The 26708-nt window shown below is 41.9% G+C and overlaps 1 protein-coding gene across 2 annotated transcripts in view; it reads left to right on the plus strand.

Annotated features, from left to right (window-relative positions):
• The window catches only part of PRDM10 (PR/SET domain 10), a 1088540-nt gene that overhangs the window by 736394 nt on the left and 325438 nt on the right, over window positions 1–26708 (plus strand). For both annotated transcript variants that reach the window (XM_044081083.1, XM_044081084.1), the window contains one exon: window positions 14004–14114. In XM_044081083.1, the coding sequence (XP_043937018.1) occupies window positions 14004–14114 (111 nt within the window). The remainder of the gene's footprint in view (window positions 1–14003; window positions 14115–26708) is intronic.

Genomic DNA, 26708 nt, shown 5'->3' on the forward strand with positions numbered 1-26708 from the left:
TGGCCTTTACCCTTCGATCACTGAACTATCTCATGCACCTCACAAGGTTGCAGAGGGATCTCCTCAAGGAGTTAGGAGATTCCATACAAGGTGCGTGTACTGAGGGAGTTCCTGACAAGATTTCTACTCAGTTGTCCACCTTAAATTCTGTGGTTAACTCCTCCATGCAACTTACTTCTTATGCTGCGGCTGGAGTGAGTAGAGCAGCGGGTTCCGGAGTTGCCTTGAGACGCCACTCCTGGATGCGCTTATGTAATTTTGTGGAACCGTTCAAGTCTACTTTCACCAATGCCCCGTTTGATGGTTCCTCATTGTTTGGTTCCAAGGTGAAGGATACACTCACTCGGTGTGAGCAAGAAGGAAAGACGCTTTCTGCCATGGGAGTGCGTTTTACTGTCCCTTCCAGACCATACCCCAAGGGTCAAAGGGGCAGTAAAATGTGGTTCAAGAAGTCCCAGAGGGTCTTTCCTAATGCACAGGGTGAATCCTCTTTCAGAGGCAGAGGAGGAGGAAATGGCAGACATCGCCCTAGAGGCAGGGGTGGTCCGCAATACCAACAAGGCCGTGATTCCTTTCGAGGATGGCCTTATCAGCGCTCCTGATGTGGAGCCCGACTGCGCTTCCCTGGGGCCGGTCGGGGGTCGCATTTCTTTGTACCAAGAAGCCTGTCTAAATGTCACCCAAGACAAGTGGGTACAAAGAGTTGTTAGATGCTATATCATACCCTTTTCCCTATCACCGTTTGTTCCCAAAAGGATCCCAGATGTACCACCCAATCACAGGGATCAGGCAACTGTTTTGATCAACAAGTTGCTTGTAAAAAGAGTCATCCAGCCCGTCCCAGCAGACCAGATAGGATCTGGAACTTACTCCAGGTTCTTTTTAGTTCCAAATCAAACTGGAGATTGGAGGCCAGTATTGGACCTAGCAGATTGAACGATTCAGTGAAGGACAAGTTTCATGTGGTAACACTGCAGTCTATACTCCCGTTGTTAGGGAAAGACTTTTGGATGTGCTGTCTGGATCTTCAGGACGCCTACTACCACATAAAAATGGACAAGGCGTCCAGAAGCCATCTACACTTCCGGCTGGGAGCCAGTCACTATCAGTTTCGCATTTTTCCCCTTTGGTTTCACCACAGCCCCCAGGGTGTTCACTAAATGCATGGCAGTAGTGACAGCTCATCTGAGACGTCAGGGATTCCAGGTGTTTCCGTATTTGGCAACTGGCTCTTGACCGCCCCCACCAGGCATCTACTCCAAAACAGGGACGCCGCGATTCAAATTTGTGCTCAGTTAGGGATCTCCATAAAGTGGAAAAAATCTGCATTATTGCCCTCTCAGTCTGTGATTTTTATAGGCGCAGAGGTAGACACAGTGAACATGACAGCTCATCTCCCCGCCGAAAGGGCAGAGAACTTAATCTCACAAGTTCAATGTTTTCTCCCATTGCAAAAAGTCAGAGCGAAGTGGGTTCTGCAGCTCCTCGGGACTATGGCTTCCACAATTCTATTGGTACCATTAGCCAGGTTGCATATGAGAAGTCTCCAGTGGCTTCTGTCTTCCCAGTGGTCCTTCCAATCTCTCCCATTGAGTCATCCTATCCTGCTGACGGAATCATGCAAGAAGGACCTTCTTTGGTGGATAGCTCCCAATCAACTGATCACGGGTGCCCCCTTTGTTCCGGCCCAACCCGTTGCCAGTGTGACCACGGACGCCTCCCAGATCGGGTGAGGGGGGCATTGTCTCGGCAGGACTGTCCAAGGCACATGGCAAGAACACGAGGCTCATCTGCATATCAATGTTCTGATGAGGGCGGTGCTTCTAGCATTGCAAGCATTTCAAGACCTTTTTCCTCTAGGGGAAATTGCGATACAAACAGACAACATGTCGGTGGATGTTCTTTGTGTTTCACTGTTGCAGTCATTACATTTGGGTAATCTGCTGGCAGGTTGCCCTCAGTCGGTCTGAATAACAAAGTCTTGGGTCCTGCGTCGGTTGCTGTCTCCTCTTCTATGACGTCAGGTCGTCAGGGGTATAAAACATGCAGCCAACGCCATTTTAATCAGTCTTTCTTGCCGCGCGGTGCCCGAAGCAGAAGCAGTTCGCAAGTGCCCGTCGGCTGACTCCTGAAATTTTCTTTTTCGAGTTTCAGAACCGAAGTCTTCAAACTAAAGCTAAGTACCCCGTTGGGGAAACTTTTTCTTGCTGCTTACCGATGTCAGTAAAAGTTAATAATTGCATTACTTGTGGGAAGCAAATACCTCATAAGGATTTTCATTTGTACTGTATTCCTTGCCTAGGCCTTGATCACAGCGTGCTTTGCTGTCGGTTTTGTGCTAAATTTAACCAACGCACTATTAAGCGTTGGTATATTTTTGCTTCTAAATATTTTGATTCAAGATTTAACTACCCTGAAATGTCGTCGGTTAGCAATCCGACTACCGGAGTTCACAAAAAATGCAAGGAAAAAGACAGAGACAGACCGTCAAGGTCCAAAACCGACGACGGAGCTTCTCCTAAGCCAGTCGCCGGTACTCAGTGAGGCGCTTTTGCAGCCCCTGATACCTGCTACTTTTGAGTCGCAGGCCTCTACCATTCGGAGTCCGGTATGCCGCGAGATTCGCAAAGTATTGAACCTGCGGATGTCTCTCCCTTGGATGGGTCCGGAGCCGCTGAGCAGGCACCGACTTCTGAGGGTGTTTTCAGGCCTCAACACTTTTATATTAAACCGACTCCATCAACAAAAACAAGGTCAAAAACAACTTCTGTGTCTAAAAAGCGATGCATGAGCCACGTGCTCAGGTCCCTATGCCTAAAACAAATGATCAAAATGGCTGAGGATTTAATTACCTTGATCAGGGGTTCCCAAACCCCCACCCCCACCCCCAACCCACTAAGAGGCCTAGGCAAGGCACTGATTATGAATCTTCAGATTAGGTTTCCATTTCTTCTGATTCCTCTTCTGATAAGGAATTTTCTATTCCACCTTATGAGGATTCTGATGCAGAGGAATCCATCCCATCTGCATCTCCTCCTGAGGATTACTCTTTTGGAGAGACTTTGCATACTTTAAGGGAACATTTTCACTGGGAGAGTCAGAACTTCTCTGAATCAAAAAAGAGGCTTAGGGATTTCCTTCTCCTTCCTCAGCATAGGCCTTTGGCTATACCCTACTGTATCAGAAATTGTTGGTGATGTGTTCTCGGAATCAAGCATGGCTCCTAGTAAGCCATACAGATATTACAGGGTTCCTGACTCCCACAAATTTCTTTTCAGAAATCCTGCTGCTGATCCTGAGACTATTTCTCAGGGTCCCAAGGGTGTTAAGGCTTCTACAGCCAAAAATCCTACTTCCTCTGATAGAGATTTCAGGGTGCTGGATAGATGGGGTAAGAAGGTTTATACGTCTGCAACCTTGGCAATCAGGGCTTTAAACTGCCAGTTTCATATGCTTAAATATCCACAGCATGTTATGGGCTTACTGAAACAGAAAATGATGTTGATTTCTGATTGTGTGGAAAATAGAGTTACAAGATTTATTGCATTCAGCAGAACAGGTTGGAAAGCATACTTTGCAATGTGGTTTTGATTCCTTGGAGGCCTCTTGCAGGGCTGCCATAACTGGATCTGTGATAAGAAGGCATGCCTGGCTCAAGGAGCAAAATCTGCCTGATCATGTTAAAGCTAAATTGTGGGATGCCTCTTTACAGCATGATAGTCTGTTTGGTAATAATGCAGAAGAGGTTTTAAAGGAAATGGAAGACAAAGCCAAATCTATGCAAACTGTAAAAGATTGCTTGCAAGTACAGCCACCCAGGTTCAGTAGGCACTGGCCTACTAAGAACTGGTCCTTTCCTGTGTCCAAAAGAGCCACTCATTGCAAACCCAGGCGCTCAGAAGGCTCCAGATATCAATCACAGGGATCTTACAGGTCAAAGCAATGGGGTGCCTCCACCTCCAAATCTGGAGGTAACAAAGCACAACCCTACAGTAAGCAGTCTCAATGACTTTCCTCTATCATCTCCAAGCACTTATCTTTTGGCAGCCCCCTTGGGGGGAAAACTAGCACTTCATGCTCAAAATTGGCAGTTAATTACCCAGGACAAGTGGGTATTAAACATAGTATCACAGGGGTACAGATTTCATTTCCATACTTTGCCAATTTCAAACGGATGGCCAGATCTGCCACCAAACCAGTGGGCAGAGGCCCAGAAACAAGTCATGTCCCTCGTGGATATGGGGGCTATTCAACTGGTACCAGAAAAGGAAAAAGGACAAGGATTTTATTCAAGACTTTTCCTGGTACCCAGAAAAGACAAATCATGGCGTCCAATACTGGACTTATTGATTCCGAACACTTTCCTGGACATTGCAAAATTCAAAATGCTGACTTTACAACAGCTACTGCCTATGCTAGGCAAGAATGCCTGGTTAGTAACTCTAGACTTAAAAGAGGCATACCTGCATATCCCAATAAGGGAATCATGCAGAAGATACCTCCGCTTCAAAGCAGGTTTTTTTGCATTACCAATTCTCTGCACTACCCTTTGGCTTCTCTACTGCACCTAGGGTCTTTACAAAGTGCCTGGCACCAGTAATTGAATTTTGCAGACAGAGAAACATTCAAATTTATCATTATCTGGACGATTGTCTCATTCAGGCAGAGGACAAGGACACTATTCTTCAACATCTGGCGTTTGTAAAAAGGCTTCTAGTAAACCTAGGGTACACCGTCAATGAAAAGAAATCACAACTGGTACCCTCTCAAATAATTACATTCCTGGGTGCAAGCTTGAATACAACTGCCCAGATGGCTTACCTCACGCCAGACAAACAAATGCAATTGACAACATACTTCAAACAAATAGCAACAAAAGCCCAATTATCTGCAAGACAAATTCTGCAGGCTTTGGGGTTCATGGCATCCTGCATTCTACTAATTCCATATGCGAGACTGCATATGAGGAAACTTCAATGGTAACTAAAAAGTTTATGGAGTCAACATTGTCACAGCCTGGAAACAATGATTCCTCTCATTCCCTGCCTACAACAGGAGTTTCTTTGGTGGGCAGAGACATCTCACCAAAACAAAGGACTGTCATTCACTCTACCCCCTGCCACCCAAACCCTAACTACAGACGCATCAGACTATGCTTGGGGGGCCCACCTGGCAGGGAGATGCATTCAGGGCAAATGGAGCCCAAACCAAATGCATCTACATATCAACCAGAAAGAAATGCTAGCTGTTCAGAATGCTCTGACAGCCTTCAGGGACTTGCTTCATCCAGGACGACTACTGATAAAGACAAGACAACACCACAGTTATCTGGTACATAAACAAACAGGGGGGTACCCATTCCTACCCCCCTTTGCAGACTAGCAATGGCCTTGTGGAACACAGCCTTGACTTACCAAATACATCTTCAAGCTCAATTCCTGCCAGAAAAGCAAAATACTCTGGCAGACAACATAAGCAGAAATCTTATGGACCCGCACGAATGGAAACTGGATCCACAAATCTTCAGCATGTTAACACAGAAATGGGGAAGCCCAGACATAGATCTATTTGCCTCTCCCCAAAACTATCAGATGGACAAATTCTGCACAAGAAATCATCACAAAAAAGCATGGAAAGTGGATGCCCTAACCTTCAGCTGGAAAAAACCTGTCAGTCTATGCATTTCCCTCTTTGCCTCTACTCTCCAAGTTCTTACTAAAAGTCAGACAGGAAAAAACAAAAATGATTCTAATTGCTCTGGACTGGCCTCACCAACACTGGTACCCGCTTCTAAGGAATATGTCACACCTTCCTCCGTGGTACTTGCCTCAAACACCTCATCTATTGTCTCATCAGAACTATCAAATTCTGCACACTCCGCTCCAAACTCTCAATCTTGCAGCATGGCTAATCAACTAATTATTCAAACCACATATCTCCGTAAACCTGTGATGGATGTCATTTTGGAAGCCAGAAGGCCTAGTACTGGAAAATCTTATGCTGATAAATGGAAGAGATTCTGTGCTTGGAACCAAGTACAAGGAATAGACACAGCAAAGCCCAATATTCCTCAGATTTTACAATACTTAACTGAGATGCTTGACAAGGCCCTATCTTTTTCTTCAATAAAAATCCATGCCTCTGCCATCTTGGCTCATTACAACACAGAGCCTCCCCTCTTTTCCCATCCACTGCTAAAACGGTATCTCAGTGGGGCCAAAAATTTAAGGCCTACCAATAGAGCTCAATTTTATGCTGGAAAAACTCACACTGCCTCCTTTTGAACCAGCAGCTACTGCAGATATAAAATTTCTTTCTTGGAAGACAGCTTTTTTTTTGGCAGTCACTTCAGCTAGAAGGGTTTCAGAACTACAGGCTCTCATGGCAGTGGAGCCTTTCATTATTTTTTACCCGGACAGGGTGGCCCTCAGGACCAATCCTTCTTTTATGCCTAAGGTGGTATCCAGTGTGGCTCTTAACCAGACCATTCACCTGCCAACTTTTTTCCCAAATCCGCAGAACAAGGGGGATCGGATTCTGCATTCATTGGATGTACACAGACAACTAAGATTCTACTTAAACAGGACAAAATCTCTTAAAGTCTGAGCAACTACTGGTAGCATTTACAGGATCAGAGGGGAAGGCTATATCAAAGCAGACTATTTCTAAGTGGATAAGCCATTGCATTCGTTTCTGCTACTTGCACCATGTTAAATCTGTGCCCACGGGGATCAGATCCCATTCCACCAGGGCTGCCTCTACTTCAGCAGCTTTCCTCTGAGGAGTCCCTACCAGAGACATTCTAGAAGCTGCTACTTTCCTTCACTATACTCAAAAGCCTTTGTGGTGTATTTGCTTTTATTTGAAGGTAAATTTTATGTTTCTAAGGTGCATTTATATATTTACAGTTTATATATATATATTTTTGCTCCCCATTTGGGGGGCACCTGACATCTGGGGCAAGAAAAACTGATTAAAATGGCATTGGCTGCATGTTTTATACCCCAGACGACCTGACGTCATGGAAGAGGAGACAGCAACCGATGCAGGACCTAAGACTTTGTTATTCATACCGACTGAGGGCAACCTGCCAGCAGATTACCCAAATGTAATGACTGCAACAGTGAATACACTCGAACATCTACATTTATGGTAAGTGTACACAAGTGTACTTTTGGTATATCAACAAACAGGGAGGTACCAGATCATACCCACTCTGTCAAGAGGCCATGCGAGTTTGGGAATGGGCGATTTCTTCCCATTGATTTCTGGTTGCAACGCACATTCCAGGGACGACCAGAGTGATAGCCGACATGCTCAGCCAGGCAATCCTAATGCCTCACGAGTGGTCTCTGAAATGGGAAACAGTGGATCAGATTTTCCAGAAATGGGGACAGTCTTGCTGCTACCTTTTTGCCAGTCCAGTCAGTATCAAATGCAGCAGCTGTTTTTCCCTCATTCCCCCTCTGGGGGAGACTCCCAGAGACGCTCTGGCTCATGATTGGCCCATAGGACTTCTGTATACCTTTCCTCCAATCCCTCTCATTTCTAAAGTGATTCAGAAAGCCAGTCGGCTGGGAAGCAAGTTGATCCTCATTGCTCCTTACTGGCCTCGTCAGGTCTGGTTCCCCTTCCTCGAGCCTCTCCTCCTGGATGATCCTTGGATTCCTGACCCAGCTCCAGATCTATTGACTCACATGTCGGGTTCACTACACCCCTCAATCCACACCCTCAAATTGACAGCGTGGCTGCTCCAGTTCCATCCCTAGTCAGGCTTAATGATGTATCATCCTCAGTGTCACATATTCTTATGGCCTCCCATAGACCTTCAACTAGGAGGCTGTATGGCAGTAAATGGAAAAGATTTTCTATTTGGGCACAGAGAATGAATGTAGATCCATACACTGCTTCTATCCCTGTGATTCTGGATTTTCTTTCTGAGCTTTTTCAGCAAGGATCTGCCGCTGCCACTATCAGAGTCCAATTGGCGGCGATTCCTCATTTTCACTTAGGTTTTCCAGATACCAACTTAATGTCTCATAAGCTATACAAAACCTTTTTGAAAGGGGCCACACTATTGAGATTACCTCTGCAGGAACCAGTGGCTTCTTAGGATTTAAATTTTGTGTTGTCCAAATTGACATCTCTCCTCCCTTTGAACTTTCCTACTCATCTTCTCTAAAATTTTTGTCTTGGAAGACCTTGTTTTTGGTAGCTATCACATCAGCTAGACGGGTATCGGAGCTACAGGCCTTGTCTATTAAGCCACCATATTTGATTTTTCACAAAGACAGGGTGTCATTGCTTACTAATCCCTCCTTTGTCCTCACAGTTTATTCTAATGCTACCTTAAACCAAGCAATAGAACTCCCAGTTTTCTTCCCTAACCACTGTAATGCAGCTGAGTACCGTTTTCATCGGCTAGACGTTTGTAGACAACTACGTTTTTATCTACAGCGGACTAAGGGTTTCAGGAAATTGGATCAATTATTAATTTCCTTTTCTGACTCTAGATTGGGCTTACCAGTTTCTAAAGTGACACTGTCTAGTTGGATTTCCAGTTGTATAGCCTTTATCTATAGCTTGGAGGGCAAACCTTTACCCTACAGGATCAAGGCTCATTCTACTAGGTCGCTGTCTACCTCTTCAGCCTTTCAAGCGAGGGTACCACTTGATAATATTTGTGCAGCAGCTACTTAGGCTACCCCTCACACTTTTATTACACATTACAAATTGGATTTGGCATCCAGGGGTAGAGCATCCTTTGGCTCCATGATGCTCAAGAGTATTTTCCAGTGAGCCACCCAAGAACAAGGCACTAGGGACGCTGTCCCATATGTAAAACTGAAGGTGAGATCGGACTACCTAACATAAAGAAGTTATGTACTCACTATAATGTTCCATGTTGGTAGTCCATCTCACCCTTCATTTTTACCAACCCGCCCTCCTGCCCCCACCCTGGAAGATCTGGAAGTAATAATTTGGTTGCCCTTGGTTGGAGACCCTTTAGTATTGGTTGTTTTTATGGTTGTTATTCTAGTGAGCAGGAAACAAGATCTGGGGATTGTACTGGTGCACCTTGGGATACCTGCTTAGCCACAAGCCAACCAGAAGTCTTCCAGCTTGTAAATCGGCCGAGTCGGAACTGAGGATCAGCTCCAAACCCATATATAAAAATGAAGTGCGAGATGGACTACCAACATGGAATGTTATGGTGAGTACATAACTTTTTTGTTTTTATATGCATTCTCTATGTTTCAGTTTAATATGTTTTAACACACATATATATATATATATATATATATACATATATATATATATATATATATATATATATATATATATCTATATATATATGTATATATTTTAACACAGATTTTTTTAATGTTTATGACTGTGTATAAATAGGGATTACTAGCTTTTAACAAAATATGTAGGAATGTTTTTATAGCAACTTTAAGCAGTTTAAGTACTATGTTCACAAGCAAGTTCTTGGTTGTGTTAAGCAGGTTAAAAAGCTTAATGAATTGATTTATTATTTTAATTGCTTTATTGGTAAAGTGTTTTTTGTATAAAATGGGAGGGAGTTGTGTTTGTAACCATTCTAATGAAGTCTTGGACGAAAACTTACTGAGAACTGTGTTCAGCGTTATTTTTTACTTGGTGAGCTTTGCTGTGTTATTAAAGAAGTTTGTGGGCGAGCAGCAGCTATCGGAGTGCTTTTTTCTTTTGACCTTTAAGGATGTCACAGTGGTGGTCCTGGGGCTGGAGAGCAGAGCAAATATGCATATTTTATTAATTGTGGTGTAGATAGCTTGCGTGTTTGCACTGGAGTAAAAAATGAGAAGCAGCAAGCCCGTACTTTGGTACAAGGATATTACAGGCTAGGGACTGGCAAGATGTGAAGGAGAGAAGTTATGAGTTTGATACAAGTGAACCTTTGTTACAGTGTTTTGTTAATGACTCTTAATGTGGTGAGTGAACATTAGTGATGGAAATAGTGTTAAGTCCAGATAGGTTTACTCTCTGGCATTAAAGATAAGGTTACCATTGTTATCCAGTGGTATGATTGAGGGGTCCCCAAAATTGGAAATTCCTCTTCCATATGGAGAAGTCACTTGAAGTAGACATCTTATACCTACAGGGTTTGCCTGTTCTAGAACTAGGTTTATTCATAATGAAAGTGCATGTCCAAGGCTGTGTTCCTTTTTGCACATATCCCATTTGTCATTTTCCTATCTCCATTTTACCTCCCAGTTGTGAAAAGCAGCACACTTGCACTCAGTTAACTGATTTTCGCCTTAAGAAGAAGTGTACTAGCTACTCTTGAGTATTGCTATATTTCATATTGAATAGCCAAGGCTACTGGAGGATGTATCTTCTTGCAAAAGTGTTCACTTCCATTAGGTTCCAACTTCATTTATGTTCTGTGCACTACTTGCCTCTTGCCTTTCAAATACTAATTAGTGTTTCTTGTACAAATGTCCATGGTTCACTAACTTCTTAATTGCCTGCATCTGTAGGCACACTATCTCCAACTGCAGGCTTCTACTGGTGGAATAAGATGGCTAATAGCTTTACAATTGCAAGAAACAGCTTTTGTTCAAATGCTAGAAAGCTACCATTTTTTCATGCTTTCCATTCTCTAGTCTGTTTGCTCAAAAAGGAAAAAAATCCCTTGTTTTTGCAGCATAAGTTAACAGTATTTGTATGATCAGTACAGTTTTATGTTCTCCAGCCCATGATTACATTGCACTGCTTATATCCAGACTTTTGTCTTGTTATAATATAAGCCCCAGCTATGTAACAGTCAAGAAAAAGTATTTTCTGACTTCATTATCACAACTCACAGTCAGTGATGTCACTCCCCTACCTTATATTTAAAATACCTCTGCATACTGTACAGAATTACGTTACAACAAGACGCACAGTTTACTTCAAGAATTTTATTATACACGTATTACTAAGAATAACATTTTTGTTTACTCTCAGTTTCATCTTTATTCTCTCTTTGTTGTCCTTCTAAGCTTCAGTGACGAAGTCAGAAATGTGCTTTAGAGTCCTAGCACCAATTTAACACAGTCAACACATTTCCTGTCTTTTTAGCCGCATCTTGCAGAAACACATTTTTCATATTAATCTGCATCTTATGGAAATGACACATTGCAATTCTCCCATTTAATTTCTAATTTTACAATATTGCTGATCTTTTTCCTCATCATCTTCACTACCCAACTCCGGTCTTTGGTTTAAGTTCAAAATACTCCTAATTTTCTCAGTGGTTCCTTGGCTATTTTCTTTCACTCACTCACTTTTCTTTAGAACAATAGAAACAGCTTCATTGGCAAGGTCTCTATAACATCTTTGTTATTGTCAGAGGAATGAGGAGCAGAATACCCTTCAGTTTGTTGGCTCACATTTTGCTAGATAAACTTTATTTGCAGCTTAACTTTTTCTGCATCCAAATATGTATTTGATTCTCCAGGGAAAAAAGTACTCTAAAGACAGCTGGATATAACAACTTGAATTCCACACCTTCCTCTTGACATCCCCTGATTACAGTAATAAACTTACTTCTTTTTTGCCCAATGTGCAGTGAATAATGATTTTCCACAAATACTGTGGTGTTCCCAGTTTTTAAGTCTTGGATTTTTTCTTATCCAGTTTGGAGGATACACAGTGTTTCATTTCAGTGTGTTTGTTTATCTATTCAACCCATCTATTTTTGTCTTTTTGCCTTTGTTGTCCAGCTTAGTCCCAATACCCTATTAGTCTCCTTTCAGGGAGCACCAGAGTTGGTATTTATATCTTATGCAGTTAAAAAATCTGCTGTGGAATACCAGTCCAGTTGCTTATCTTCATTTTCATAAAATTAATAGTCTATTCCCAACAGTTTCTTTGGTATAACAGAAAATCATGTTTTTTCTGCATGCTGTGTCTTTTAACTCTACACTTTTTTGAACGGTTCTTCTTGAGAAACCTCATATTCAACCACTCTTCTCTTTGTCAGTCTCTGATTTCTGCAGTTTTATCAGCTCATCCAAGTAGATAATTAAAACATTTTTTTCTGTTCTTTCCAGTATTTTGTCATTTAACTTTATATATTCCTCCAGCATCTCACTTATTTTAAACAGCTCTGAAAGGGAATGATTTATTTCAGAATTTATTGGAGAAAACTGGTAAAGGAGCCAAGGTATAGGGAGCAAATAACTAGAGAGGGTAAGGTAATAGAATAGGAAGATTCCAGGAATTTATTTAGACTGCAAGTTAGAGATTGCCTTTCCCTATCGAGGATTGATATTAGTGTATAGGCAAAGAGAAGGAAATCGGGGGGTGGGGGTCCTAAACGAAACACCAGGACTGGTAGAGTTTCTAGTAGAATCTAGAACAGAAGTTGCTATTAAAAAGGGAATAGTTAGTGCACATAAAATATTGTATGATAGCTATAAGAATCAATCAGGAGATTAGAAAGGATTGGGGAGAGAGACTGGATAAGCAATTCACAAAGAAACCAATGAGAAATTTGTTTGTCTCCAAAATATGCAAAATAGTCTAGAAGATTTAGGATTTTTACTTTGAAATGTTTACATAGATAATTTTGTACCCCAAGTAGACTCCAGAGAATTTTTCCTCAGGTAGACAGCAAATGTTGGAGGTGTGATGGGGAAGAAAGAGGGAAATGGGAACATATTTTCTGCAATGAGTTAGCAGTCTTTAAAGACTCCCTGCAGACAACTCTATCAGAGATACTGGGTGAGAAAATTGGTGCAACTAGGGAAATTATTTTTCTAAGCTATGATACAGAATCAGAACTACCTAGATATACAGTAAGACCTTGCTGAGTCTAATTGTGGTGGCTGCCAAAAAAAACAATTACTAGAAAATGGAAATCAAAGTCTAAACCAAATGTACTAGCAGTAGTGAATATAGTAACAGAGGTAAAACAACTGGAATTGGGATCTTTAGAATAAAGGTAAGAGCAAATTACATAGGACAAGAGGGGAATTGTGGGAGCAGTACATATGGGGAAGGAATGAGGTTTAAAAGATGGCAAGATTTGAATGAGCTGTTTAATGTTTGATAATGATTGGGTAGATAATAAGTGATGTATAAGTTTGCAGCTAAAATTATGTCAGTATGGTTTGTAATGTAAAATGCTTGCAACTAAGATTGTGTCAAAATGGTTTTCATTGATATAAATGAAGTTATAAGTTAATAAAGATGTTTCTTGTTCAAAAAATTGCCTTAGGAGATATACGTTAGCAGGTTCCATTAGAGAAGTACCTGTACCTTGTAATGACATAAACTTTGAAACAGTTTGAGAAGAGAGAAGCAGAGAGAAGCATCAGGGCCTGTGTTGTACATTATTTGAGGAAAAAGTTTTTGAATCTTCTAAATGTCTCCATAAAAAGAGAATGTATACGACAGAGAGATCTGAATCAGATCTGTGATCTTCTGAAAAAAAAAATCCTAGGCTAGGCATCATCTAGTAAGTTTACCAAAAGCTGAAAATGGAGATTTTCCCAAGCTGCCAAGTGAAATGGTTGGAATGCTAAGAAAGGAATATGACTGACCCAGACAGTGGTGGGCAACATGATGTTTCACGAATACATTGTTTTGAATAAAAAAAAAAAATAAATAAAAATAAAAACCTTCAACTAAAGGGTGTAATGATTAAGGAAGTAAACTGACAAGGTAAAGTGGATGAAGGTTGGAGGTCGCTAATGTGCTCGAGTTTTATTAGTATTTGCAGGCATGATTGCCATCAATAAGATGTATTTTTAGGTGAAATGAGATGTAAATCTTGACTATTTTGATGCTTTGCTGCTAAACTCTTAGGCAAACATCTTCCATGTTGCCGGCTTTCTTTTCTAAAAAGATAGAAGTATCACTACTGTAATTTGTGCTTATGGAGAGATGTTTAGAAATTGCTTTTAGACTCTGTAATACTTTGTTGTAGATAGATGTGCTTGTTAAATTGACTTCTGTATGCATTTTTTCAGGTGAATCACTTGTCTAAGCGGCATCCTGAAATGAGGATCGATGAAGTTCCTGAGTTAACCCTGCCAATCATTAAGCCCAATCGTGACTACTTCTGTCAGTACTGCGAGAAGGTATGTTCGGAACCATCCTTAAATTTGAGTCATGAATTGTGTCCCCATATTTCCTATGGAGTGGGGATGTCTTCCATCCTCAGTGGAAGTGACTGCTGTACTCTACAGTCTGTATGATAAATGTTCCTTAACTTGCATCCTCCTTCACCCAAGCCATTTCCTTGTTCCTGTCATGTTCTACCTGATGCGTTTCTGTAACGGTCTTCTTGATGCTCCCTTCGTACACAAAACTTAGACCTGGGGAGTCACAGCAGTTGTGTATTGTGTGGCTCCCGTAATAAGCCTATTTCATTATGTGTTTAAAAGTTTGCATGTTCTGCTTAAACAGCCCCCCCCCCAATTAAGAACTGCTGTGCTTCTGTTACATGTTCTTAGTAAATTACCAGTGTTACTGAATGATTTTGTACAACATAAAAAAATTGTCTTGCTATAATTTTGCTGTTCATTGAGAAATAGATGGGCAGTGAGTGGCATTTATGCTGCTAAAGGTTCTTAATTTTAAAGTTGTACCACAGTCCATTGTTCTTAATCGCCCAAGACTGTACAACAAATGCTGTTATAATCATGTCTCTGTATGGGTTGTATCTTCTGAATTGCTACTGCCTTGTGTTCTTATATAGATATTTTCAGTCCTTTAAAACAATTTTGGAAATATTAATATAAAGCTTTCATCATACAAGCCTTCTGCTGATAAGTTCAGCTGATTACTGTAGGTAATATAGTACACTGGTTATGTAGCAAGTAGGTAATGAATAGTTAAAGGTAATTGCCAGAAATGCATAACCTTCAATAAAGCTGATATCCAGCATAATTCGATAAGGTGTTGGTAGATGTAGATCTCTTAACCTGATTGAATGCTATTTATTACGGAAAAAAAAAAAAATTCAATAAAATTCTAAATTACACCTACACTGTGTTAAGGGATAAAACCCATACTACAGCCCAGATATCTCCGTTTGATTATCAGATAAGGAGTCTGTTGGAGCTGGCATGGGGAGGATGGGGGATGCCTGAAAGGGACAGGGTGTACCAGCTCTATCCAGTATCACAGTCCCTCAGAGGAGGACCAACACTGCAAGCAATATCCAAAGGTTGGCATTAGGCCACAGAGCTGATTTGGTTGTAGCTCTCTTCACATTTACACAGCAAAGTCCATTCCCATTGAGGGACACACTGGTCTCTGCAGTGAGGCAGATCGTTTGTATGTCTGACTGTAGGAGGGGTTAAGGCCTCTGTAATATGCTGTTATTGCCAGAGTATTAGTGAGGACACAAACAATCCGCATGTGTCACTGCTGGACAGAGGCACAACAAACTAATGGGCACAGTATTTTTTCATATAAGGGGTGGCGTAAGCCACACAAATTTGGGCTAGGCTTATAAATGCCTTAGGGCAGATAGCCTAGTATAAACCTATGAACCTATGTATGCTTGATTGATGACTCCTCAAGATGCTTCCACCCCCATATGAGAAATACCTAGTATAAGGGAATGAATGAGCGAAGTCTAATTGAGGGAGGAATTAGAAGGTCGGCAGGAGTATTTATAAAAGTAAAAAGTCCTAAACTGCATTGGAGAATAACACAGCAAGGACTAAAATTACTGTGTTGGAGGAGGTGAAGCCCCCACCCCCTTCCTCTCCATCTTGAAGACTTTCACTCTCTGTTCTGTTGTAATAGTCTCTGTGTTCCCCTCCTTGTAGCAACCCAGATTTTCATTAATTTTTTTTCACAGAAGAGACCTTTTTGACAGTATTGCAGTTGGCCAAAGAGCTGACTTCTACTTTCAGATGCTCATTTAGCAGTCTTTGAGGAGGAGCAGTCTGAATTACTTGTAGTAAGCACTTGAATACTGGTAGTTATCTGATGAAGTCATCTGTGCGGGGGACAGCTTGAACTGTTTTGAGTGCTTTGTCTCCATGGAGTCTGTCAGTCCTTCAGTCTTTTTTATTTTAACTCATGCTGTACATTCTCTGGGAAATTTATGTATTGTTCCCATTGAGGGTTATACTTTCAAGAGCCCAGCTGGCTAGGTAAAAGCAAAGCTGATTATTTTGGGGTCAGGAAATGTTTTAATGGACTGCAGTACATGAGACTGAATATAGATTGAGTAGTTGTATTAAAAAGTTATATTTATTCATCCATTTTCTGTTTTCACAATCCCTTCCTTTTTTATTTGGTCAATATGGAGTAGAAGCATTGTGGATGTTGAGGCACTTGCCTTTTTTACTTTTTAGCTGAATAGCTGGTGAGCAGCATACACACTTCAACCAAGAGGTGGGTAAAGGTTTCAGATCTCTGACATCTGTAGAGAGGTGTCCAATGTGTCTTTGTGATGTTCATCGTGTTACCCAGCTGCAGTCATCACACTTGGGTTATCCTGCCGTCAGGCAGTCCCGCAGTCGGCCCAAATTCCAAAGTCTTGGTCCGGCGTCAGTTGCTGTCGCTTCTTCCCTGACGTCAGTGCGCCAGGGGTATGTAAGAGGCATCCGACACCATTTTCTCCAGTCTTTCTTGCCGCGCGGTGCCCGAAGCAGAAGCAGTTCGCAAGTGCTGGTCAGCCGACACCTTCAATAAAGCTAAGTACCCCATTGGGGACCATTTTCTTGCCTCAGTCCGATGTCAGAAAAAGTTAACAATTGCATTTCTTGTGAAAAGCAAATACCTCATAAGGACTTCCATTCCTATTGTATTCCTTGCCTAGGCCCAGACCACAACGTCACAGGTTGTCGGTTTTGCACTAGGTTTAATAAACGAACTATCAAACGCCGTTTTGACTTGGCACGGCATTACTTTGGTAGGAAATTTAATTATATCATGCCGTCGAGCAGCCGACGACCGCAATTCATAAATAACGCAAGGATAAGGACGGGCAGCCTAGGAATAAGCCAGACCCCGACACCTCAGCTGGGCCTGTCGCCGGTTCTCCGGTTTTTACTGAGGCGCCTATGCAGCCTCTGACGACCGCAGAACTGGAACCCCAGACAGCTGCGGATTCCCAAGCGGAGTCTACTAGGCCGATGCAGCCATCTACCAACACCGGAGCAGAACTAGACACCGGTGCAGAGGAAACATCTTCGGTTGCAGAAGGTGTCTTCAGACCGACTACACTCACCATTAAATCTTATGCTAAGCTTAAAACTCCTTTAAAACCTAAGAAAACTGTTCATCAGTCTACAGTTCAAGGCCCCATGCCTAAGAAACAGATGCTTAAGATGGCTGAAGATTTAATTACCCTTATCAGGGGTTCCCATCCCCCTCCTGATAAAAGACCAAGACCTTAGGAGGATTATGCATCCTCTGACCAGGTTTCTCTCTCTCCTCAGATTCTTCTGAGGAACAGGATTACACTTTTCCACCTTATGAGGATTCTGATGCTGAAGACTCTATTCCCTCAGCATCTCCCCCTTAAGACTACTCCTTTGGGGGAAACATTACATACCATGAGGGAACATTTCCACTGGGAAGGCCAGGATTACTCAGATTCTAAGAAAAGGCTCCGAGAGTTCCTTTTATTACACCAGCACAGACCTCTTGCTATCCCTCCTGTTTTAGATATTGTGGATGATGTCTACTTGGAGCCTAGTTTAAATCCAGACGCTCTACCTCCTGCTCCAGCCAAACCAGACAGATACTGCAGAGTACCTGACTCACACACATTCATTTATAAAAGCCCTGTAGCTGACCCAGAAACTATTTCCCAGGGTCCTAAGGGAGCAAAAGCCTTCTATGGCTAAAACCCCTGTGCCCTCTGAAAGAGATTCCAGAGCCCTAAATAGATGGGGAAAGAAAATATACACCTCTGCAACTCTGGCTATGAGAGCATTACATTGCCAGTTTCACATGTTGAAATATCAACAATTCCTGATGTCTCAGTTAAAACAAAAAATGAGCACACATTCAGAACAGCCTGAATTCAAGGAAATGCAGGATCTGTTGCATGCAGCTGAACAGGTGGGCAAGCATACTTTACAATGCAGATTTGATTCATTGGAAGCTTCCTGCAGAGCAGCTGTTACTGGCTCTGTCATATGTAGACATGCTTGGTTAAAAGAGCAAACCCTCCCTGACCATGTTAAAGCAAAATTATTAGATGCACCTTTACAACAGGATGTATTATTTGGTGTCAAAGCAGAAGAGGTTTTAAAGAAAATGGAGGATTAGGCAAAATCTATGCAAACGGTCAAGAATTTTTTGCAGGTACAACCCCCTCGCTTCAGCAGAAATTGGCCAACCAAACTCTGGTCCTTTCCAGCTTCAGACAGATCACAGTGGGGCAAATACAGATGCCCAAGGGGCAGAGGTCAGTCACAGGGCCCTTACAAACCTCGCCAGTGGGGTTCTGCTACCCAGAAAGGAGGAGAAGACAGGCCCCAAGCTAGCAGAAGGCAGACACAATGACTCTGTCCTCAAACTGCCAAGCAAATCTCTCCTGGCAACACCCTTGGGAGGAAAACTAGCATTTTTTTGCAGACAACTGCACATCATCACAAAAGACAAATGGGTTCTAAACATTGTCTCTCAAGGATACCGATTTCACTTTCATACCCTACCAAGGATCAAAGGAATGCCAAACCTGCCACCAAATCAATGGGCAGAGGCACAAAAACAAATTACAGCTCTCATGAACATGAGAGCCATTCAACAGGTACCTACACAGGAGCAAGGACAAGGATTTTACTCAAGACTCTTCCTAGTCCCAAGAAAGGACAAAGCATGGAGACCCATTCTGGATCTTTCAATTCTGAACACCTATCTGTAAGTACCAAAATTCAAGATGCTAACACTACAGCAGCTTCTTCCCATGCTGGGCAAGAATGCTTGGCTAGTCACTTTGGACCTCAAGGAGGCATACCTGCATGTCCCTATCAGACAAAATTGCAGAAGATACCTCCGCTTCATTGCAGGTTCAACGCATTATCAATTCTCTGCACTGCCCTTTGGCTTATCTACTGTACCCAGGGTCTTCACAAAATGCCTGGCACCAGTAATTGCATACTGCAGGCAAAGAGGAATTCAAATATACCCATACCTGGATGACTGCCTTATTCAAGCAGAAAGCAAGGACATTCTTTTAAAGCATCTGGCATTTGTCAAACACCTTCTAAGTTGCCTAGGGTACACAGTAAATGGAAAGAAATCAAAACTAGTGCCTCACAAAACATAATATTCCTGGGTGCCAGCTTGACTTCAACGGCCCAGATGGCTTATCTCACACCAGACAAACAACAACAGCTGTTTCAGTATTTCAAAATAATGGCAGCAAAGACCCATCCCCCTGCAAGAAAAATTCTGCAGGCCTTGGGATTCATGGCATCTTGCATACTACTAATACCATTTGCAAAACTGCATATGAGGAAATTACAATGGTACCTGAAAAGTGTATGGACTCAGCACAGCCACAGCTTGGAAACAATGATACCACTCATTCCCTGCCTTCAACAGGAGTTTCTATGGTGGGCACAGGCATGTCACCTCAACAAGGGTCAGCCTTTCACCTTACCCACAGCCAGGCAAACTATCACAACAGATGCATCGGACTATGCCTGGGGGAGCACACATGGCAGGACAGTGCATTCAGGTCAAATGGACTACAGATTAGAGACACCTGCATATCAATCAAAAAGAAATGCTAGCAGTGCAGAATGCCCTAACAGCTTTCAAGGGCCTTCTATACCCAGGATAACTACTAATAAGGACAGACAACACCACAGTCATGTGGTACATAAGCAAGGGGGCACACATTCCTGCCCTCTATGCAGGCAAGCAATGACATTGTGGAACACTGCACTGTCTTACCAGGTTCAATTACAAGCACAATTCCTGCCAGGAAAGAAAAACACATTGGCAGACGACCTAAGCAGAAACATCATGGATCCACACGAATGGAAACTAGATCCGCAAGTATTTGCAATGATAGCTCAAAAATGGGGACGCCCAGACATAGATCTGTTTGCAAGCCCCCACAACCACCAACTCCAAAAATTTTGCACAAGGACCTTCCATCCACTAGCTTGGAAAGTGGACGCCCTCTCATTCAGTTGGAAAACATTAACAGTATATGCCTTCCCTCCACTGCCTCTTCTATCAAAGGTTTTGCTGAAAGTCAGATTAGAGAAGCCACAAATGATTCTCGTTGCACCAGACTGGCCACGCCAGCATTGGTATCCAATTTTAAGAAACATGGCCCAGGGCCCACCATGGATTGTGCCACAAATTCCTCACCTGTTCACCCAGCGAGACAATCTGATTCTACACAGCCAGCTCAAGACTTTAAACCTGGCTGCATGGCAAATTACCTAAACAACCAGCCAACACCTTTATCCAAAGCTGTTATGGATGTCATTCTGGAGGCCAGGAGGCCCAGCACCAGGAAAGCCTATTCAGACAAATGGAAAAGATTTTGCGCCTGGAACCAGGCTAAAGGTCTAAATCTCCTGGAGCTGAACATCCCTCAGATTCTACAATATTTAACTGAGATGTTACACAAAGGACTTTCCTTTTCATCTATTAAGATCCACGCCTCAGCAATTTCAGCTCATTACAGCACGGATCCTCCTTTATTTTCACATCCACTCCTAAGACAGTACCTCAGAGGGGCTAAGAACTTAAGACCGCCAAGGAGAGCTCCAACAACTACTTGGGATCTCAACTTTGTTCTGGAAAAGCTTACACTGCCGCCCTTTGAACCAGCTTTTTCAACTGATTTAAAATTTCTTTCATGGAAAACTGCCCTACTGCTAGCAATAACCTCAGCTAGAAGAGTCTCAGAGCTACAGGCACTAATGGCAGTGGAACCTTTCCTCTTTTTTCATCAAGACAGAGTCTCTCTACGAACTAATCCTTCCTTTATGCCAAAGGTGGTATCCAATGTGGCCCTAAACCAAACCATTCACTTGCCCACCTTCTTCCCAAATCCCTAGAACAAAGGAGAAAGACTCCTGCACTCTTTGGACATTCACAGGCAATTACGTTGCTACGTGGATAAAACTAAGGCTTTCAGAAAAACTGACCAGCTCTTTGTAGCCTATGCTACAGAATCACAAGGAAAAGCTATCTCAAAACAGACCATTTCTAAATGGATAGGACATTGCATACGTTTCTCTTACACACATTATGGGAAACCAGTACCTGCTAACATTAGGTCCCACTCCACCAGGGCTACAGCTACATCAGCAGCCTTTCTCAGGGGATTGCCAACCAAGGATATTCTGGAAGCTGCTACTTGGTGTTCAGTGCACACCTTCACCAACCACTATCACTATCACTTACCTCTTTACTCTAAGACTAGAGCTGGTTTTGCCACTGCAGTTTTGCAGGGCCTACTAGCTTCTTCTAACCCTGTTTGACTCCACCTCCCCTCCTTAGCTTTGGGATTCAACCCAAGTGTGATGACTGCAGCAGGGTAACACGATGAACATAGTACAGTTTTCTACCTACCATAAATGTCGATGTTCGAGTGTTCACCCTGCTGCAGTCCAGGTTACCCTCCCTCCATCCCCTCTGAACTAGCTGAACTTATCTCTACCACTTTATCCTATACTACCTCTGTGGTGTATTTACTTGTACCTAAGGGTTTTGTTTTATTTTTATATAGCCATATGTATATATGTGTATGTATATATATATATATATATATATATATATATATATATATATATAATATATATCGATCGACAACTCACTATATCGACATCCACTTCACCGACAGCTAAAATAACCGACACCACAAATCACGGACATTTAACAGGTAAGAGAATTAAATTTAGCTAATCATGCCTACCAGACATGCATAACACTACCATACTTACTAAAACATGGTAGGCATGATTACCTGTTAAATGTCCGTGATTTGCGGTGTCGGTTATTTTAGCTGTCGGTGAAGTGGATGTCGATACAGTGAGTTGTCGATCGATAGACATGAACCCATATATATATATATATATATATATATATATATATATATATATAATATATATTTTGCCTACCTATTGGGGTCACCTGACATCTGGGGCAAGAAAAACTGAAGAAAATGGCATCGGATGCCTCTTATATACCCCTGGCACACTGATGTCAGGGAAGAAGCGACAGCAACCGACGCCAGACCAAGACTTTGGAATTCGGGCCGACTGCGGGACCGCCTGACGGCAGGATAACCCAAGTGTGATGACTGCAGCAGGGTGAACACTCGAACATCTACATTTATGGTAGGTACAAAACTGTACTTTCTCTGCTATGCCAAACAGTTGGACAATGTAACATGTTTTTCTGTTTTGTCCTTTTGATTTTGTATTTTTTGAATGCATGTAGCTCTGTATTTTTTCAGGGATAAAATATTGAATTCCAGTAGTTCTTTATTTAGCCTCTTAACTGAATCTGCCCAGGCAACAGCAGGTCAGCTTACCTGTGCCTTCTTTTGCAGGCTTTTTTCCAGTTCTTTTTGCTGTCCTTGGAGATGTTTCATCAGTACTTTTTTTGAGCATTTTTCATTCACTTGAATTGGGTGGTGATCAAATGCATGGTATAGCATAAAACAAGTTTTTTTTTTTCTTCACCTAAAAGTTCATAAACTTTTAGCTTTCGCATTAGAGCAGACAGCAGTAGTGACACCCGTACACTACTTTTTGATCGTGCTACTACTAGCATTCATTCTGCATCGTGCTACTGTGGATGCAGCATGGATAATATGAGATGAGGGAAGAGATTGGGTATGATAATGTTAAGACACAAGTGTTCTGGAACAGGGTCCAGAAAGAAAAACAAAAGATGGTAGTATGGGCGATTGAAAGAGTGATGAATGGTTAGGGAAGTGCAAAGATGAAATAAGATAATGGGGTAAGAAGATCTTGCAGGTGTCTCTTGAAGCAGTCCCTGGCTTAACTTTAAGTACTGATCTGATGTTGTCATTTTCATTAATTCCTCAACTGTTGGGTTTGGATTTGAACTTGGATCCAACTTTGCCGCTTTTTCCAGCTTGTGGAACACTGAAACTCTCGAGCTCTTCATTTACCCATAATGCACTAGTCCTCTACCATACCTCCGATCTGGTTTGCTGCCTTCACTTACAGATGTGGTTGCTGTTAGCTCTCGAGCTATAGATAGTTTATAGTGAATAAAACTAGAGTTTATTTATCTATCCTTTTTTCTTTATTGAATCGAATCCTCTCTTGCCCTTACTACACTTTTTAGTGTATTCTCTTAATACCATTTTCCTTTCTTTTCCCTTATGCCTTTAAGGTAGTTCCTTAAATTACCATTGCTGTTAATCTCTTTTTCCCCTTTTTCTAACTATCTAGAAATATTAAAAAAAAAAAAATCCTATTTTTCTTATGCTATCTTGGTATTGTTAGATCGATAGAAATGACTGAAAAACCTTATGGTTTTAAAAAATGCCAGGCCTGTGGCCATAAGATTCATTTATTAGATGCACACGATGTGTGTGTTTATTGTTTAGTCCTGGCCCATTTTGATTCTGCATTCGATAAATGTAGAGCCCTTAATCCTAGGGCCCTTGTTGACCACAGGAATAAACTGATTTTGAGAGGATTGTTACCCTCAACATCCTCTGATACAGCATCTGGGGCTCAAACACCTAAGAAGGTTGATATATATATATATATATATATATATATATATATATATATATATATATATTCATATATATATATATATATATATATATATATATATAAAAAGGCCAAATGTGTCCTTCGAACCCTTTGGGTTTTTCTGCTCTGAGTTCAGAACCGCCTCTAAAAATATCTAAATCTTCGGATCCAAAGATGAAATCCTTCGATACAACTACTTTGGATCCAAAAATCTGTGATGCTGGATCTGATCCCTTCTGATCTGAAAAAGCACAGTGATAGGTGACCTCAGATCCAGTCTCCTCCGACACTGGGTCCAATATTTTCCCATCTCCTTTCCTGGAAAGATGTCACCACTCTAGGATCTCTTCTATTGCTTCATCTTCTCGCACCTCCAGAAGTCTTGACTGAAGCAGATTTGACTAGGACGATAAGGAAATTTCTTTCACCACAGATTCAATTGAGGGTTCTCTTGGCTTTTATCCCATCAGGTTCAGAGACTTTCATCAGTACTACCCCACCTATTTTGACTCCTTCTCTGATCTGACCTTTGGTTTCTGAGCAGTTGGATCTGAGAATTCCAGAGCAGTCCGTATTGGATCCTCGGGTCCTAGTATCTTCTACTTTGATACCATCTGAGTGGACCACTTCCGAGCACATTGGGGCTTGATGACTCTGAGCCATAGTGTTGGCAATGGATCCGAGGCGTTGGAGTCTACTCCAAGATTATCGGAGTCCTGTCTGCCCCACAGAGCCTTGGCTCTGGACAGTTCAGCTCCAACCCCTGCTTCGAGTGGTTTGCCTTAGGGTCAGACAAAGCCAGGAGTTTAGAAGCATGTTTTCTCAGACTATGGTTTCTTCGTCTCCGAGGCATTCTGCTTTTGAAGTAGTGGAGAGGGTTTTCTTTGATGTATCCACCTTTCTCCGCTCCTACTTCCCAGACTATGTTGTCTTTTTGTCTTGAGCCGCAACTTCCTGCAACACAGGGACAGCCAGCTGAAAGTCTTCATGATACCCCTCAGGGTATATTGATATTTTTGATACTTTTCTAGAACATCCCAGTGAAGAGGTCTCTAGGAAGAGAAAGTGCAAAAGGAGGCACTTAGACTCTCCTCAAGAGTCTGTCACAGAGGATACTGATTTTGTTGAGGGGGAAGGGTCCCCAAGATACCACCTGATGTCTCATGTGGAGTAATATTAGAGATCCTCAAGCAAAGGGGTGATTGGTCAGCTGAGAACCCTTCCCCAAGAGTAGTCGGTGTTCTTGGAAGCCTTTGGGTCTGGCCCATCTGCCTCCTGGATGACTCCACCCACTGAGCTCATTGATTTGATCTCTCAGTGGGCGTGGAAGGAAACTGATTCCTTGAGCCAACTCCCAAGAGACCAGACAGGATCCTGGAACTACCCAAGGATAGGGAATTTTGGAGCAAAGGAGTACCAGTTGATGCCATGGTCATAGCAGCGGCCATAAAAACGGAACTTGCAGAACAAATTTCCTCTGTTCATTCCCCTAACAGAGAGTCTAGGGCGTTGGACAGATTTGGGATGCGTTTATATGCTTCAGCGAATTGTGCACTTTGGTCACTGAATAATTTGCCACATTTCACCAGTCTTCAGAGGGGTTTGTTTAAAGAACTCATCAAATCCCTCTCTGAGACCATTACTTTTGAGACAGAGAGTTGGATTGCCTCACAGTTGGCTACCCTACAGTCCTTTTTGAAAAATTTCTGAAGGAAGGAGCTGCATGCTGTACTGGACTTGACTGGAACCAAAGTCTTATTAAGAGACAAAGTCTTTCTGGCTGTTAACACAGAGCCTTGCAGGCTACAGTCTGATGAGAAAATGTACGTTGCAGCACAATACTATTTTACTGTAAGAACAGTTACTAATACATAATTTATTCTTCTAACAAACGACACGTACTCTTCTGTCAGTTTACAGATTTAATGTGCAAAGTTTCTTCTTCTTCAGTACCAGTATAGATTATGGCTTTCCATTCTCCAATTACCTCGGAACAGGTGTGTTCCTACCAAATACCTCTAATGTAGTTTGATTTACAGTTCTTATATAGTGTTCTAGTCATGCACTTTAGATTATTTTTTCCTCATTTGTAAGGAGCTGCTGTGGGAAAATATGTAATATATGTTTTTAGACTTTCCTGTTGTCCTTTTGTGATTTACGTGTAAGCACTTCTGCTGATGTGAGAATAATGCAATATTTGCCTTTCAGAATTTTCTGCTGAGTCTGTAAAAAGCCATGTTAATTTATCTGTGTGGAATTACGTCAAGCCTTTCTTAATACTGTGACAAACATGTCTTTCAGAAAATATTTTGTGGAAAACATGTACTACTGATTTTATAAAAACATGTCCATTGACAGAAGTCTGTAAGGAAGCATCTGTGAGAATACTTCAAACTGTTCTGCTGCTGATATTGAAAAAAACATGTCTTTCAGGAATTGTCTTGTACCCATTAATAGAAGTTCCTTGTTTTTCACTTATTTTAGCCTGAGCTGTCACACAGCATGAATGCCATTTTACATTGCTAAGGTATAGTCTTACATTAAAGCAGACTTTTTATTTTATGCTTTTTCTTTCAGCATATTTACAGCAGAATGAATTTCAATCTTTTATTCACTGTTAAATATACTCTAACAATTTTCAAATTCATCCATGAGGATAATCTCAAATGCAGCTTGAAGGTACCTCAAGGGTGGTGGGTTCAGGCATTTCCATTAAGAGACATGTCTGAATGCGCCTGTGTGATTTTGCGGAGCCCTTCAAGTCTTGCTCCATCAATGCTTCCTTTGATGGAAGCTCTTTATTTGGCCCCAAGGCTAAAGATGCATTATCCATGTGTGAGCAATACGGTAAGACCCTGTCTGCTGTGGGGCGTATGTTTTTCACTGACTCAAAGGACTTTTTCTAAGAATCAATGAGGAAATCAGATCAATTATTTGTCTCATTTTTTTGGATTCAAAAATTGGGCAAATCAGTAGTAAAGTAACCTT

This window comes from Protopterus annectens, chromosome 8.part0, assembly GCF_019279795.1.
Source record: "Protopterus annectens isolate FY-2018-M chromosome 8.part0, PAN1.0, whole genome shotgun sequence".
Taxonomy (NCBI): Eukaryota; Metazoa; Chordata; order Ceratodontiformes; family Protopteridae; genus Protopterus; species Protopterus annectens.